This window comes from Canis lupus, chromosome X (genome assembly GCF_003254725.2).
Source record: "Canis lupus dingo isolate Sandy chromosome X, ASM325472v2, whole genome shotgun sequence".
NCBI lineage: Eukaryota > Metazoa > Chordata > Mammalia > Carnivora > Canidae > Canis > Canis lupus.
In genome coordinates, this window is record NC_064281.1 from 91,370,806 (window position 1) to 91,384,242 (window position 13,437).

General features: G+C 41.3%; 1 protein-coding gene across 2 annotated transcripts in view; it reads left to right on the forward strand.

The window, feature by feature from the left end:
• IL13RA1 (interleukin 13 receptor subunit alpha 1) overlaps window positions 1–11,259 on the forward strand; it is a 54,720-nt gene extending 43,461 nt beyond the window's left edge. For both annotated transcript variants that reach the window (XM_025431296.3, XM_025431295.1), the window contains exon 11: window positions 8,764–11,259. In XM_025431296.3, coding sequence (XP_025287081.1) covers window positions 8,764–8,856 — 93 coding nt within the window. In that variant the 3' untranslated portion in view covers window positions 8,857–11,259. The remainder of the gene's footprint in view (window positions 1–8,763) is intronic.
• The last annotated feature ends 2,178 nt before the right edge of the window (window positions 11,260–13,437 follow it).

A 13,437-nucleotide genomic window follows, 5' to 3' on the forward strand; every position in this document is an offset into this window, starting at 1 on the left:
CTGCACGGCAGCAGTCCTCACTCAGTTGAGCTGCAAATGCAGCAGAGAGACGAGCCTTTGACTTCGAGAATTATCAAATTAGGGAAGGAACATGGCTCTAGAGGTCATCCATTGAGGTGGATGTCTCACATGTCGAATTACTGCCCTCTAACCATGAACTCTTAAGATTCGAGGATGCTAGCCCTACCCCCACCCATTTTCGAGGTAGGGACAGTGGGGGCCCCAGAGACATTTCTCAGGGACTGTCATGGAGCGAGGTCATCACAGGACCTGAACAAGAAGCCACGGTAGCCCAAAGTTTCTGTCTCCTCATCCTGAGAAATAACCATGCCTTGTCTGAACACCCTTCTTTCCCCACTACACCATCCATGGCAGCTCTTTAAAAATACTTACTTAGGTGTGGCCACAAAGAAACAAAATCCTCTGTATAGTTTTCCTTAAGGTTTCTAGTGTTTTGACAGTGTTTTGTTGGTCACTATAGTAACATTGTGGCCAACAGCATTTCTTCCTGTGGCTTTGCTGCTTGCCTTTTCTTTGTGACTAATTGGGCTATGGGCCATGTCTGGGGAGCGGGGGGCTGTGTAGTGGGGAAGGCTTCTCTGTATCTGCATTTCTGTTTCATCCATAAAAAATTATCTATTCTTCCCCCGCTTCTTGGAAACCAGTTATGTTTTCAGTACCATGCCAGTTTTACATTCCTGATTGGAAAGTGGCTTTCTAACTGGGAGTCGACTTCCAGATACTGCTGAGTTGTTTCTTATCTTTTCTTTTTTTTCCACTTCAGTATGTATATTGAAAAACTAGGAAAAAAAAAAGAGACTAGGAAACACAGAAAAAAAGAAAAGAAAAACTAGGGTCCCTTTTCTACAGAAGCAAAATAGCATGGCTGTACTTTAAAAATGACTCATTCCTTAATATCCTATAATACTCAGCCCATATTACAATTTCTCCCCCTGTCCCAGGAGTCAGGAGACAGTTCAGTTGTGCCACCATTAGTGAGTCGAAGATTGAGCACTGTACTTAAGGTGATAACAGAGTGTCCCCTCCTGCCACTTTCTATTTATTTCCCCCCTTGCCACCTGAAGAGAGTCTGTGGCGCTAGGTTAGTGCCCTGTCAGCCCTTTAGCTCAGCTCTGTTAGCTAATGCTTCTGGTGCCAGTTGGTCTCCTTGACTGAATCAATAATTTCAGCAGGCATTCTGAAATGATGATTTTTTTCTCATCTGTCATCCAATCTACATTTATAAGCTGGCCCTTTTCTCTAAAGCACTGCTCTGACTCATTAACTCGGCTCTTTGGTGGTTCTGAAATTCTCTTTCTGCTAGGAAGGTAGATTCGTGTTTGATTCTTTCCCTTTAATTCTCAATTTTTAAAGTGAAGGGTTGGATCCATAGCCACCTTAAATGGTACCAAATTTGTCCCCTTCACACCACGTTCAGCTGGTCCTTCTTCTTCTTCTTCTTTTTTTTTTTTTTTTTTAACAAGTAAGCACTATACCCAACGTGGGGCTCGAACTCACAACCCCGAGATCAAGAGTTGCATGTGCTACTGGCTGAGTGAGCCAGGTGCCTCTCAACTGGCTCCTTTTCAAGCCACAATGATTTTAAGGCATGGCGAGCCCCAATTCATATTGTTTAACTTTCTGTTGTGGATGTTGATCCGAAGAAGACAGGGGCATGGAATCCATTGACTTGTATTCCTCCAAGAGGCCACCATTTCACACAGTGCTTAGGGGCATGAAACCCACTCAGCTTCTATGGAAAATTCACTGTGGGAAATAACCAAATCTTGAAAGTATTCTTAAGTTGAGATTTGGTGTTCCATGAAACCACAAAATTTGTTTATTTCTTTAAAATATAAAAGGTATAACATACTGCTTTTCTAGGATTGGATGACTAACAACTAAAAGCCAGTCATGTGAGCCTCTCGAACACTAATTTTTTTTTTCTGTAATCTGTGGTGTTTTTCATCTTTGGCCATTATTCTATTGTTGATTACCTTGTTTTAAAAAGTTGGCAGTGTGAGAATTGGATTATGGACTAGTAATTTTGTGGATTTATTTTTTTTTCTGTAAGTAATTTTAAAAATAGACCGGCATATAATTAACAAAATTGAATAATAGGTCAGAGCATTTGTTCCTCTTTCTTACACAGAGATATTCATAGAAGCAGTCCTCAGGAAAAGGCCACAATGCTGATGATGAGTGAAAATGAGAGTAATCCAAGTTTTAGAAATGAAAAAAGGCAATTGAAAAAAATTAATGTCCTTTTGGAAGCCACTTCTGCTGCAGTGTTCACCTCATTAAAATAGATTGTTTTTTTTCCTGTCCACCACAGCTAACCATTGGGTCTAATAACTAGAAACCAACAAAGGTATAATCTTCAGCATGCATTTTTAAAAATTAAAATAGTTTTCTTTTTAAAGCAAAGTGTATTTATTACAGAGAAGTGAGAAATACAGATCACCAAAAGAGAAAAATAAAATAAATCTTCATCCTAACACCCAGACATAACCTTCTTTGATGTTATGTGAACAACATAGAGAAACGGAGCTTTTAAGGGCAAAAGGAATAACAGTGACAACAGTAATACTACTTTGCACTTACGGAAATTTTGCTAAGTATCAGACGCTTTTTTCAGCACTTCCTTGGTTAAGTTTTCCCCATCTTGCAGCTGGTGTTATCTCCAGTACACAGATACAGAAGGTGAGGTACCAGAGCGGAGAGTATGTGTAGCTTGCTCCAGATTATATTGCGAGGACAAAACAGAGCTAAGATCCAATTAACGGACAAGAGTCAGAGGTGAGCCCCGAACCCAGGCATCCTGAGTCTCCAGCCTAGACTCTGAGCTGACATATCATATGATATGTTTTAATAAGATGGTCATATTTAATTTTATTTGAATTCAACGGGTAAGAAAGAAGCAGGTAGAACTAAAGGAATCTCTGAGCTTTTGATAAATTATGAAATGAGTTTTAATGATTATTGAAAAGGGCAATTTTTCCATATGTTCTCCCTGTCCTCTCCCCATTTTTAAAGTTGTCCAGTATCTGCATTGTCAGTGCAGGTAACTATTCCCTACCATAGTGTCTCCCTGAAAGCCCCCGTTTGGTCTTAATTCTGTGCGAGTGTATATATTTGATGCTCACCAGCAGTCTTCATGGTCATGTCTCTCCAGTCACTTGAGTTGTTTGAAGCTTTAAAGGTTTTCTCAGGGAGGATTCATGGGACCAACATTTCCTGAATTATTTACACATTGATGGAGTTTGCTGCATTAATAATTGAAAGTCATTTTAGCTAGATATAAAATCCATGGCTCACATGTTCTTGCCTTGGGTACCTTAAATATGGCATCCACTTTCTTCTGGAACAAAATGTTGTCAAAGTCTGCTGACAATATGATTTTCTCTCTGTATTAAAACACTTGGTCTTGGGCACCTGGCTGGCTCAGTCAGTGGAGTGTGTGACTCTTGATCTCGGGGTCGTGAGTTTGGGTCCTATGTTGGGTGTAGAGCTTATGTAAAAAACAAACACTTGATCTTTTCTGTCTGATTGTCAAAAGCTTTTTTTCTTCCAAGTCCAATAATTTTACCAGAATATGTCTTGGTGGTGTTGATCATCCTTGATTTTGTTGATCATGGCTTGATTTTCTGAGGAATGTGCTGTACCCTTTTAGTATGTAGTCTCCGGTGTTTTTCTCTTTTTAATTTCAGTACAAATGTCTTGACTTCTAGATTTTAATTATTCTGTTCTCTTGTGTGTATTTGTCACATCCTCTTGAATAATTTTTTATCCACTTTCATTTTTAAAGATTGTTTTAAAAAATGTATTTATTTTACAGAGAGTGTGTGTGTGTACCTTTGTGCATGTGCATGAGAGGGGGTGGGGCTGAGGGAGAGAGAACTAGAGAATCTCCAGCAGACTCTCTGCTGTGTGTGGAATCCAACAGGAGACTCGATCCCAGGACCCTGAGATCATGACCTGAGCCGAAATCAAGAGTTGGCTACTCAACTGACTGAGCCACCCGGGTGCCTCTTTTTTTTTAAAGAGTTTTTAAAAGTAATCTCTTCACCCACCATGGGGCTCAAGTTTACAACCCCGAGATCAAGAGTTGCATGCTCTACCAACTGAACCAGCCAGGTACCCCCCATTTTTTTATAAAAAAATTATTTTCATCATCTGTTTCTCAAGGTATTATCTGTTATGTTTATTTACCCCTGTGTTCTGTGTTCCTTTTAGCTTAATCGTCATTTCTACAATGATTTTCTTTTACTTCTCATTCTTTCCTGAGATTTATCCTGCCATTCCTGAGGTGTCATTATTCTAAATTTTTATATTCTTTCATAGGATGTACATTTTTAAAAAATCACGTAACTTTTTCTTAATATAGTTTAGCTAGTTTTGAACTATTGGACTATAATTTTCTGTATTTCGAGGGGTCTTGTATGTTTTAATTCTGCAAGGATTTTATTCTCTTGCTTATTTTTACATGAAACTAGTTTCCCTGGGTTTTTAGAAGGAAAATCAATTTAAGATAGTTCCCCTCCTCTCCCCTCCCAATTTCATGGCTCTGGAATTCCATCTTCTATCGTTTTTGACCACTATTCAAAGTGTCATGAATTTCTTACTGAAATCTCCTGGCACTGCCTGTCTGCCTCCTCTCTTTTCTTTTCTTTTTTTTTATTTTTTATTTATTTATGATAGTCACAGAGAGAGAGAAAGAGAGGCAGAGACATAGGCAGAGGGAGAAGCAGGCTCCATGCACCGGGAGCCCGACGTGGGATTCGATCCCGGGTCTCCAGGATCGCGCCCTGGGCCAAAGGCAGGCGCCAAACCGCTGCGCCACCCAGGGATCCCTGCCTCCTCTCTTTTCATCTGGCTTTCTCTCTGACCTCTCTTGTCTCTGTCTGGGTCAGTGTGGAGTCTTTGTGCCCCAGTTGCTCCTCAGAGTGGGCCTTTGCCCTGGAAGGGAGCTTTGGATGATTTTGAGAGTTTGTGGGGTGCAGGCAGCTCCCAGGCTATTCTGCGGGCTCCTCGCCCCTGGTCACTATACGGAAAGGCAAACCCCTGCCAGTCTCTGTTGTTCTTCATAAATTAGCTTGCTGAGGTTTGAGCTATTATAGAGTTCTCAGATCTCTCCTATGCCCTGCTGGTTCCCTCACCAGACTCCTCCATAACTAATTTCATTGTGGTCTTGTAGCTGTCTCTGATTTGTCCCACCCGTTCATATTTCAGAGTTTGTTGGGGAATCATTGTGATCCAGTTTTGTTGTAGATTGTGTCTGTGGATTTGGGTTTTGCTTTCCTACCTACCCTAGTTACCCTTCCTACTTGTGTTTTTTATGGTGGCATTTTGGGACATTTAAAAACTGCTGCCAGCCACTACCTTCTGCCCAGGATTCCTCTGTAAACTACAGACCGTGGGCCACATCTTGTCTACTGCTTGCTTGTCTACAGCCTGCAAGCTAAGAATGGTTTTTATGCGTTTAAGTAGTTGAAAAGATCTAAAGAAGACTATAACGTCATGACATGTGAAAATTATTTGAAATTCAAATTTCAGTATCAAGTTTTGTTGGAACACAAGCCATGCCTGTTCATTTACATGTTATCTATGGCTGTTTTCATGCTGTAACAGCAGAATGAGTTTTGGAGACGGAGACTCAGCTGAAAATATTTATTAACTGGCCATTGACAGAAAAAGTTTGCCAACCCTGGTCCTATAGTATACTTTTTACTGGCTACCTAGTAAGTATTCCATTGTGTGAATATATCATAATGTACTGAACCAAGTCCATATTATTGGGCATTTAGAGGAATTCTAAATTTCATTATTACAGGCATCATTTCACAGCTATATTGGCATATATATTTTATTATTTGGGAGGGATATATTGTTACAGGTAAGATTGCTGGATCAAAGGAGATTATACTTTTTAAACTCTTTGATTAATATTGACGAATTGTCATCCAGAAAGGATATACAGGCTAAATATCTATTAAGGACACTGAGCCAATAAATTACAGTGCATTCATGCAAAGAAATATTATGCAGAGGGTAAAGAAAATGAGGTAGCTCAATTTTACTGACACATAAAAATACATAATATATGCTGTTAAACTAAACACCCTGGTTACAGATGTAGAGTATGAGTCCTTCATTTTAAGGAAAGAGGGCAATAGGATACACACTTTTAAATTTTTCACAAGAAGCAGAGATGATAAGTAGGTTGTACCAACTTATACACCCAGCCATAGGATGTCTGAATGGTGGTTTTACCATGCTTTTGTCAGTGTGAGGGTATCTAATTTTTTTTTATTTTTTGCCAATTGACGGATGAGAAAAGGGCATCTTGTTTTCATTTTATATATCAACTTTTGTATTGTTTTGTATGTTCATGGGCTCGAATTAAATTTTTTTGTGAATTTCTTGTTCATTGTCCATTTCTTTTTCCCTGCTATATGCATGTTTTGGAAACTTGGTAGTTTGTAAAGCTCTTTTTATCTATTGGTTATTAATTCTTTGGCTTGTCCACTTGCCTTGGTATGGTATTTAGAGTGATTAGTGATGGTTTTTGCTGTTTATGCATTCAAATCTTCCTGTATTTTTTGTGTGTAGAAAGACTTTTCCTGACTCAGATTTATGTACTTTTGTGCAATATATTTTTCTAGTACGTATTTGATTTTGGTTTTTACATTTAGGTCTTGAGTCTATCGAGAATTTATGCATGTGGGCCATTGAGTAGGGTTTAACTTTATTTTCCAAATGCTTAGCCAGTTGTCTTAGTGCCATTTATTGAATAAGCCATTATTTCAAGGTTATGTAATTTTTTCAGACTGCTTTTTATTAGATCATGTGCATTTCACATTTTTAAAAGTCAGGTTTGTTGATTTGATTTATGTAAAATACAATTGAGTCTTTTTAAGTGTATAGTTGCAGCTGTAGCAAATGTGTGCAGTTGTGTAGCTACCACTCACTCTAGTCAAGATCTGGAACATTTTCATCTTCCTCCAGAAAGTTCCCTCATGCCCCTTTATAGTAGTCATCCTCTTCACCTCTGACCTTATACCCTTGCAGCCACTGATCTGTATTCTAGACCTAGATTTTTGCTTTTTCCAGAATGTCACACAAATACATAGACTTTTGAGTCTGGCTTATTTCACTTGGCATGGTACATTTAAGAGACATCTGTGTTGTTGCATATTATCAGTACATTTTTTTCATTGCTGAGCAACATTCCCTGATACAACCATGCCACAGTTTATTTAACCATTCACTTGTTCAAGGACAGTGGGCTTGTTTCTAGTTTGGGGCTTTTATGAAGAAAGCTACCATAAACATTCACGGAGGGGTCTTTCTGTGGACATGTTTCCATTTCTCTTGGGTAAATACCTGGGAGTGGGATTACTGGGTCATGAATAAGTGTATATTTCATTTTATAAGGAACCATCCAACTGTTTTCCATAGTGGCTGTAGGATTTTGCATTTCCACCAACATTATATGAGAGACCCAGTTACTCTGCATCTTTGTCAGCACTTGAAATTGTCAGTATTTTTTATTTTAGCCAATCCACTAGGAGTATGAGGTTAAATTGTTTAGAATAATTTAGCTGTTTTAAGCAGTGTTCCTCGACTCATCCCTGCACATGCTTTCTAAGACTGGATGCTCCTGACCTGCTCAGTCAGGCTCTAATCGTACAGCCCAAGGCAGCTGAAGAGTCACCATTGCTCTTGTTTCTGTTTTTCTGCTTTCTGTTTCCTTTTGGAGGCTTAGAGAAACCAAAAAACATCAGAGCAGAGACGGAGCTTAGAAATAATCTAGTGGAGGGGTGGCAAACTTTTCCTGTAAAGAGCCACATTCTTGACTTCCCAAGCCATTTGGTCATAGTCAATGGCAACTCACCTCTGCTGTTGTAGCATGAAAGCAGCCACAGACAGCACAGAAACGGATGCGTGGCCATGGTACAATAAAACTTTATTTACCAAAACAGGCCGCCTGCTGGATCCAGCCCTGACACGGCAGTTTGCTGATCCCTGGTTTAGTCTAGCAACTTTATTTTACAGATGAAGGGACTGAGCTCAGGTTCCACCCTTTCTCTTGATTTATAAGTAAAGAAGGCAAAGACCAGAATATTGGCTTTCACCGTTAAGAGACATGCTTACATTGAGTTCAAGATGAGCTTACCTTTTAAACACATGATTCCGGGTCCTAGCAAATGATGTCACATGAAACTATCAATATACGATCTTTCAAAAGTTTTAACTGCAACTAAGACTTTTGGGGACATTTTATATATTGCCATTGACCTCCCTGCTGGTTGACTTTTTTTGAGGCTATTATATCTCTGGAGTAATGGGCAAATTTGAGTAGCAATAAAAATAAAGGTAGTAACGTTTAAGTAAGAAAAGCACCACCACCCTTTTATTTGTCCTCAAAAGACTTTGTTTCCAGTTTTGGAGATGTCCAAACTTCTCTCTGAGATGGCTGTCAAACATCATGTAACAATCCCATGCTTCCCGCCACCCCCCTCCCCTGCCCTGCTCTGAATGTTAATTCCTGACTGTTTTGTTTCATGAATTGCTCAAATAGATGGTTCTTAAGTCAAAAAAAAAAAAAAGAAGAAGCAAAGCCCAAACTGTAACAGGAAAACATACACTTATGGTTCCATGCACGCAAACCTAAAAATAAGCACTGGCTGTGATTCCTCAGGGAGAGAACATTGTTTAGAAGAGACATCTCATGTGTGTGTGTTTTTTCCTCCCTTCCAGCACTGGAGGAAGTACGACATCTATGAGAAGCAAACAAAAGAAGAAACGGACTCAGTAGTGCTGATTGAAAACCTGAAGAAAGCCTCTCAGTAATGGGGATAACTTATTTTAGCCTTCAGCATGACCTTGTAAAGATTCATCCCATTCTGCGTTTGTGATCGGGGAACTCGTTCAATGGAAACTAAAACTACTGGGCCATTTAAAAACAGGCAGCTCAGAAGAGCCACAGTTGTTATGTTGAGTCGTGCACTGAGAAACTAAACACAAGGGGCTCTTTGGTGAAGAGAGGGGAATCCTTGTTGAATTATAAAAGCAGACATCCCTTGCGAAGGCTTCAAAGGAGGGGACAAAGCAGCCAGCAATGATGATGGTAGAGTTAATCTTATCAAGAGTTGGGACAACTTCTGAGGGATCTGTGCCTGCTTTGTATTCTTTGTGTCAAACAATACCAACACATTTTATTTGTTGTGTGAAACTCATTTTGGGTGCAGTTGCTAATGCCAAACTTGAGTCACAGAGAACATCTAGCAAATGAAATTGGTAAAAATCTATTATCTGTTGTTTAGGATCTCATTGAGGAATGTTTGCGGCTCTTAAAACTTTTAGCAGTCTGGAATCATCCACCCCTTGAGCAGCAATTTTCTCCACTTTGAAAGGCCCAGGCATCAGTGTTGGCCATGAGAGATGACATTTAGGGAAACAGCAGAGGCAGCTCCTTTACCTTTCAAAGCTGCGGCAGGCTTTTTGGGGCAGTGGAGGTAGAAAGACTTGTTGGGTATGAGAGTTTGAACCCCACACCATCTCCCACAATGGGTCATGTCTTCTTAATCTCTGCCGATCAGATATTCACCAGGTGTGCCTGTGCTCAGCCCCTGGCTGTGAGGCAACACTCGAAGGGTTTGACAGTCCCGTGGAGACTCCTCTGTTCTTACCATTTGATCTCCACCGGTCATTTGCCAGACCCTGGTTCCCACACCCAGTCTCGCCCCTGTCGCATTCGCCCACATTCCTGTCAGCGTGTCTTTCCCCCAGTTCATCAGAAATTAGAATTTAAAGCTGCTCAGAACACCTAGAGGGGCAGGGAGTAATTTGCATCTCAGGTAAAGTGTGAGGAGACAAACAATGACTGATTTTTACATATTTGTAACTTCTGCGTGAGTCTGCATTTCTTTGAAGGTTTTCAGCATTTACTAATTATGCATTTTCTAAACAGGAGGTATTATCATCACTTAAAACTTCGCTGTTTGCTTCAGAAAAGAATAGTTATATCTTCCCCCTTTCCCTTACAGTCACAACTGGTTATGAGTAGGTTCTGCTTCTTTATATGGATAGCATCTGCGGCTCCAATATTTGTATTCATTTTTTTTTTGCATACTAAGTTAGGGTTCCATTCTCACCCAGCCCTACACCATACCCACAGAGGTGTTCCCTCCGCTCCTCCACCTTCCTCCAAATTTAAGGAAGTGTGGAAGTGAGAGGCTAATCTCCCCTGCCCCCCCACTCTCTCTCCTCATGTGCACCAACTCAGATTCCTGGTAGGAACTTAAAAACTTGATACCGCAAGTTCTCCAGACACTCACCCATTGGTTGGCAATCAGATGCTGCCACTTGCAACTCCTGCTCTTAGGGGAAGGGAGGCCGTCAGAGATGCCTGCTCTCCAGAGGTTTGGGCGGAAGTGGCCACCTGCTTGCACCGCAGTGGAGGAGGAGTGTGCCCTGGCTTTTCTGAGGAAATTTCATGGCAAGGGAAGAGATCGTGTTTCCTCCCGTGCTTTTTTTTTTTTTTTTAGGTCAGATTGAGACCTAAAAAAGGGAGACAGGCAGAGTAGATGTCCCAGTTTGTTCTCTGATTCTCTAAAAAGAACGTTTGGTTTTCCTGTGTAGGGATAAGATTATTTCCTAGTCAAGTCTTTTTTAATTCTGGAAAGCAAAACACCTAAACGCCACACCCAAAGCCAATTTTCCTGGCATCCTATTTGGATGGCAATGGGGAGGGGGGAATGCTTTGGTATTACGATTAGCCAGGGGACTGCAGATGGTGACAGTCACAGCCCGGGAGTGGGCTGTGTTGCATTTTGTTTCCATTCTCTTGCTTTAAGCTGCAAGATAGTTGAGGGAAAAGGGCAGTGAGTTATGTGAATACCTATGCTATGGCTGTTCTATAATTGCTGAGAAGTGATTCCCAGGCTTTGGGAGCTCTTGGGAATCTGAATACATCAGTGGAATTTCCTTCCCCTGTGGGAAACTCGTAGGATCATTTGCTATGTTATGCCTAAACTGTATGGATTTTTTTTCTCCACATACCTAAGTAAACCCACTGTAAGGATGGTCATTCTTATTCTTTCATTCAGATAAGTTTTTCCTTTATCTGGGCACTGAAGGGATACGCAAAACAATGTTAACAATATTTTTGGTAATGCCTTCAACTAGGGCTCATTTTGTTTAACTTCTTATAGGAAAGCTTGAGTGAAATAAATATTGTCTTTTTGTATGTCATCCACATGTTTTCCTTTGGTCTTACTTTGGGGGGCAGAGTGCTAATGAGGGGTGGGTGGTGGAAAAATTGTAGCTAAAAGAATAAATGTTGTGGGAAAAAAAACCCCAACCATCCAGGATGGCCATTTTATCTTACAGTCATTTCTCATAAGCTTCTCTGCTGTTCTCGGTCCACCTGTGTTTTCTGATAAGAGCATGTACTGGGTTTAGTATCAACACTGTCAGTGCAAGCAGGACCTAAAAGGGACGTAGGTATTTGATGAATCATGGTTCTGATAATTAAGGGAAATGCACTACGGGGCTGGTACTGCACCAGGGTGGGAGGCGGGGTGGGGGGCGCTGCACCAGGGTGGGAGGTGGGGGGCAGGTGGGGGCTCCCCACACTGCACACACCTGCCTCCCGGGTCCCCAGGCGCAGCTGAGGCCGCACCACTGGGCTGGCGGCTGTGAGGGGCTCCGCCTGTCCTCCTTCAACCAAGGGCCAGAAAAGCACGTCATTACCAAGGACAAGAAGGGGGGGCCAGTTCTGCCGGCTGATGCAAGTCTTCGTCCCCACATACCTGCTGGTTTGGGTGTTCCCAGTGAAGGAGTGTCACCCAGACATGGATGCGTCCCTGCAGAGCAGCACGTCGCCAGAGTCCAGGGCGTGACCTTCACCAAGAGTGGCTCTGGCACGTTGCCAACGATGTCATCCTGCCCCAGGAAGAGAATGTCTGTCATCAACCTGATTGTGACCCCCAACCAGTGGCAGGAAACGTATGGGAAAAGAAAAAGAAATACAAGTGTGTGTGCACACACACACTGTTCAGGAGGCTGTCATGGTATATACATGGCAGGGGGACCCCCGGTTAGGAGTTAATCAGCTGAGAAGGTTGGGTGTGAGACTGATCATCAGTTTTCAACAGCTGTCCTCTTAAGAGATGGTCATGTGGTTTCATATTTTCTATAACTACAGCAAAATGGGTTGAATGTCATGGAGGGGTTTTCTTTTCCCCATTCATGTTAAAAAGAAAACCACAGGCCCAAAATGGTGTCACTTACCCAAACTTAATAAACTAGTAAATCAAGACTTAATACCTAAACTAACTGTAGTTTCAACCTCCCAGAGTGTAACCTTTAACTCGTCAACATGGAATTTCCTGGTCAGTGCTGGAAATTTTACTGATAGACCCTTTCCGTTCCTCTTAGGAGAGTGACCTTGTTTAAAACAATGGATTCCTTGCTGATAATTTCCTTTTTCCACTCCCTCTCTTGGTTTGTTTGTTTCTTTTTAGAGGGAAGGTGGGAGAGGGGAAGAATGAGAGGGAGAGGGAATCTGAAGTCTATGTGGGGCTCCGTCTCATAACCCTGAGATCATGACCTGAGCTGAAATCAAGAGTTAAACGCTTAACCAACTGAGCCACTTAGGCTCCACGCTCTCTCTACCTTTAAAAGCCTTTTCTTTTCTGTGGCTCTTTGGAACTCCTCTCTACTTGATAGATGAGATATTGCTCTATTCATGAGTCAAATAATAAAGCCAGTTAGATCTTTAAAATTTACTTGGTTGAATTTTTATTATTTAACAGTGTTAAGCTCTCCGAGTGGGTCTTTAGCCAGATCACATTTACGAATTACCCTGAATCTTTACAAGAGCCAAACCCTAGGGAGTGGGTAGGGGCTGCTGATCTCAGAGATTATTTCTGGAACTATCTAGAATGATCCAAGAAGATTCCAGAAATCTGTTTCCAGGTAAGTATAGTTGTGTTTTTAATAAGAAAGCTTTGCTGCTTTACATCAATACACTGAGTATTATGACAGAAAACAGTACAGACACTCAAGGTTGTATATCTATAGGAGATCTGTGGAAAACAAATTTTTTTTAAATTTTTATTTATTTATGATAGAGAGAGAGAGAGAGAGAGGCGGAGAGAGACACAGGGAGAAGCAGGCTCCATGCACCGGGAGCTCGATGTGGGATTCGATCCCGGGGCTCCAAGATCGCGCCCTGGGCCAAAGGTAGGCGCCAAACCGCTGCGCCACCCAGGGATCCCTAAATTTTTGTAGTCATAAACATGTTCACCTTGTCTCGGAGAGAGGAGCCAGAATGAAGTATATTTGACTTCCAGAATAATTTACCACTTTGTCATTTCCATGAAGTCCTGCTCTTTTATAAGCACGACTTTGTGCTCACTGAGTAAC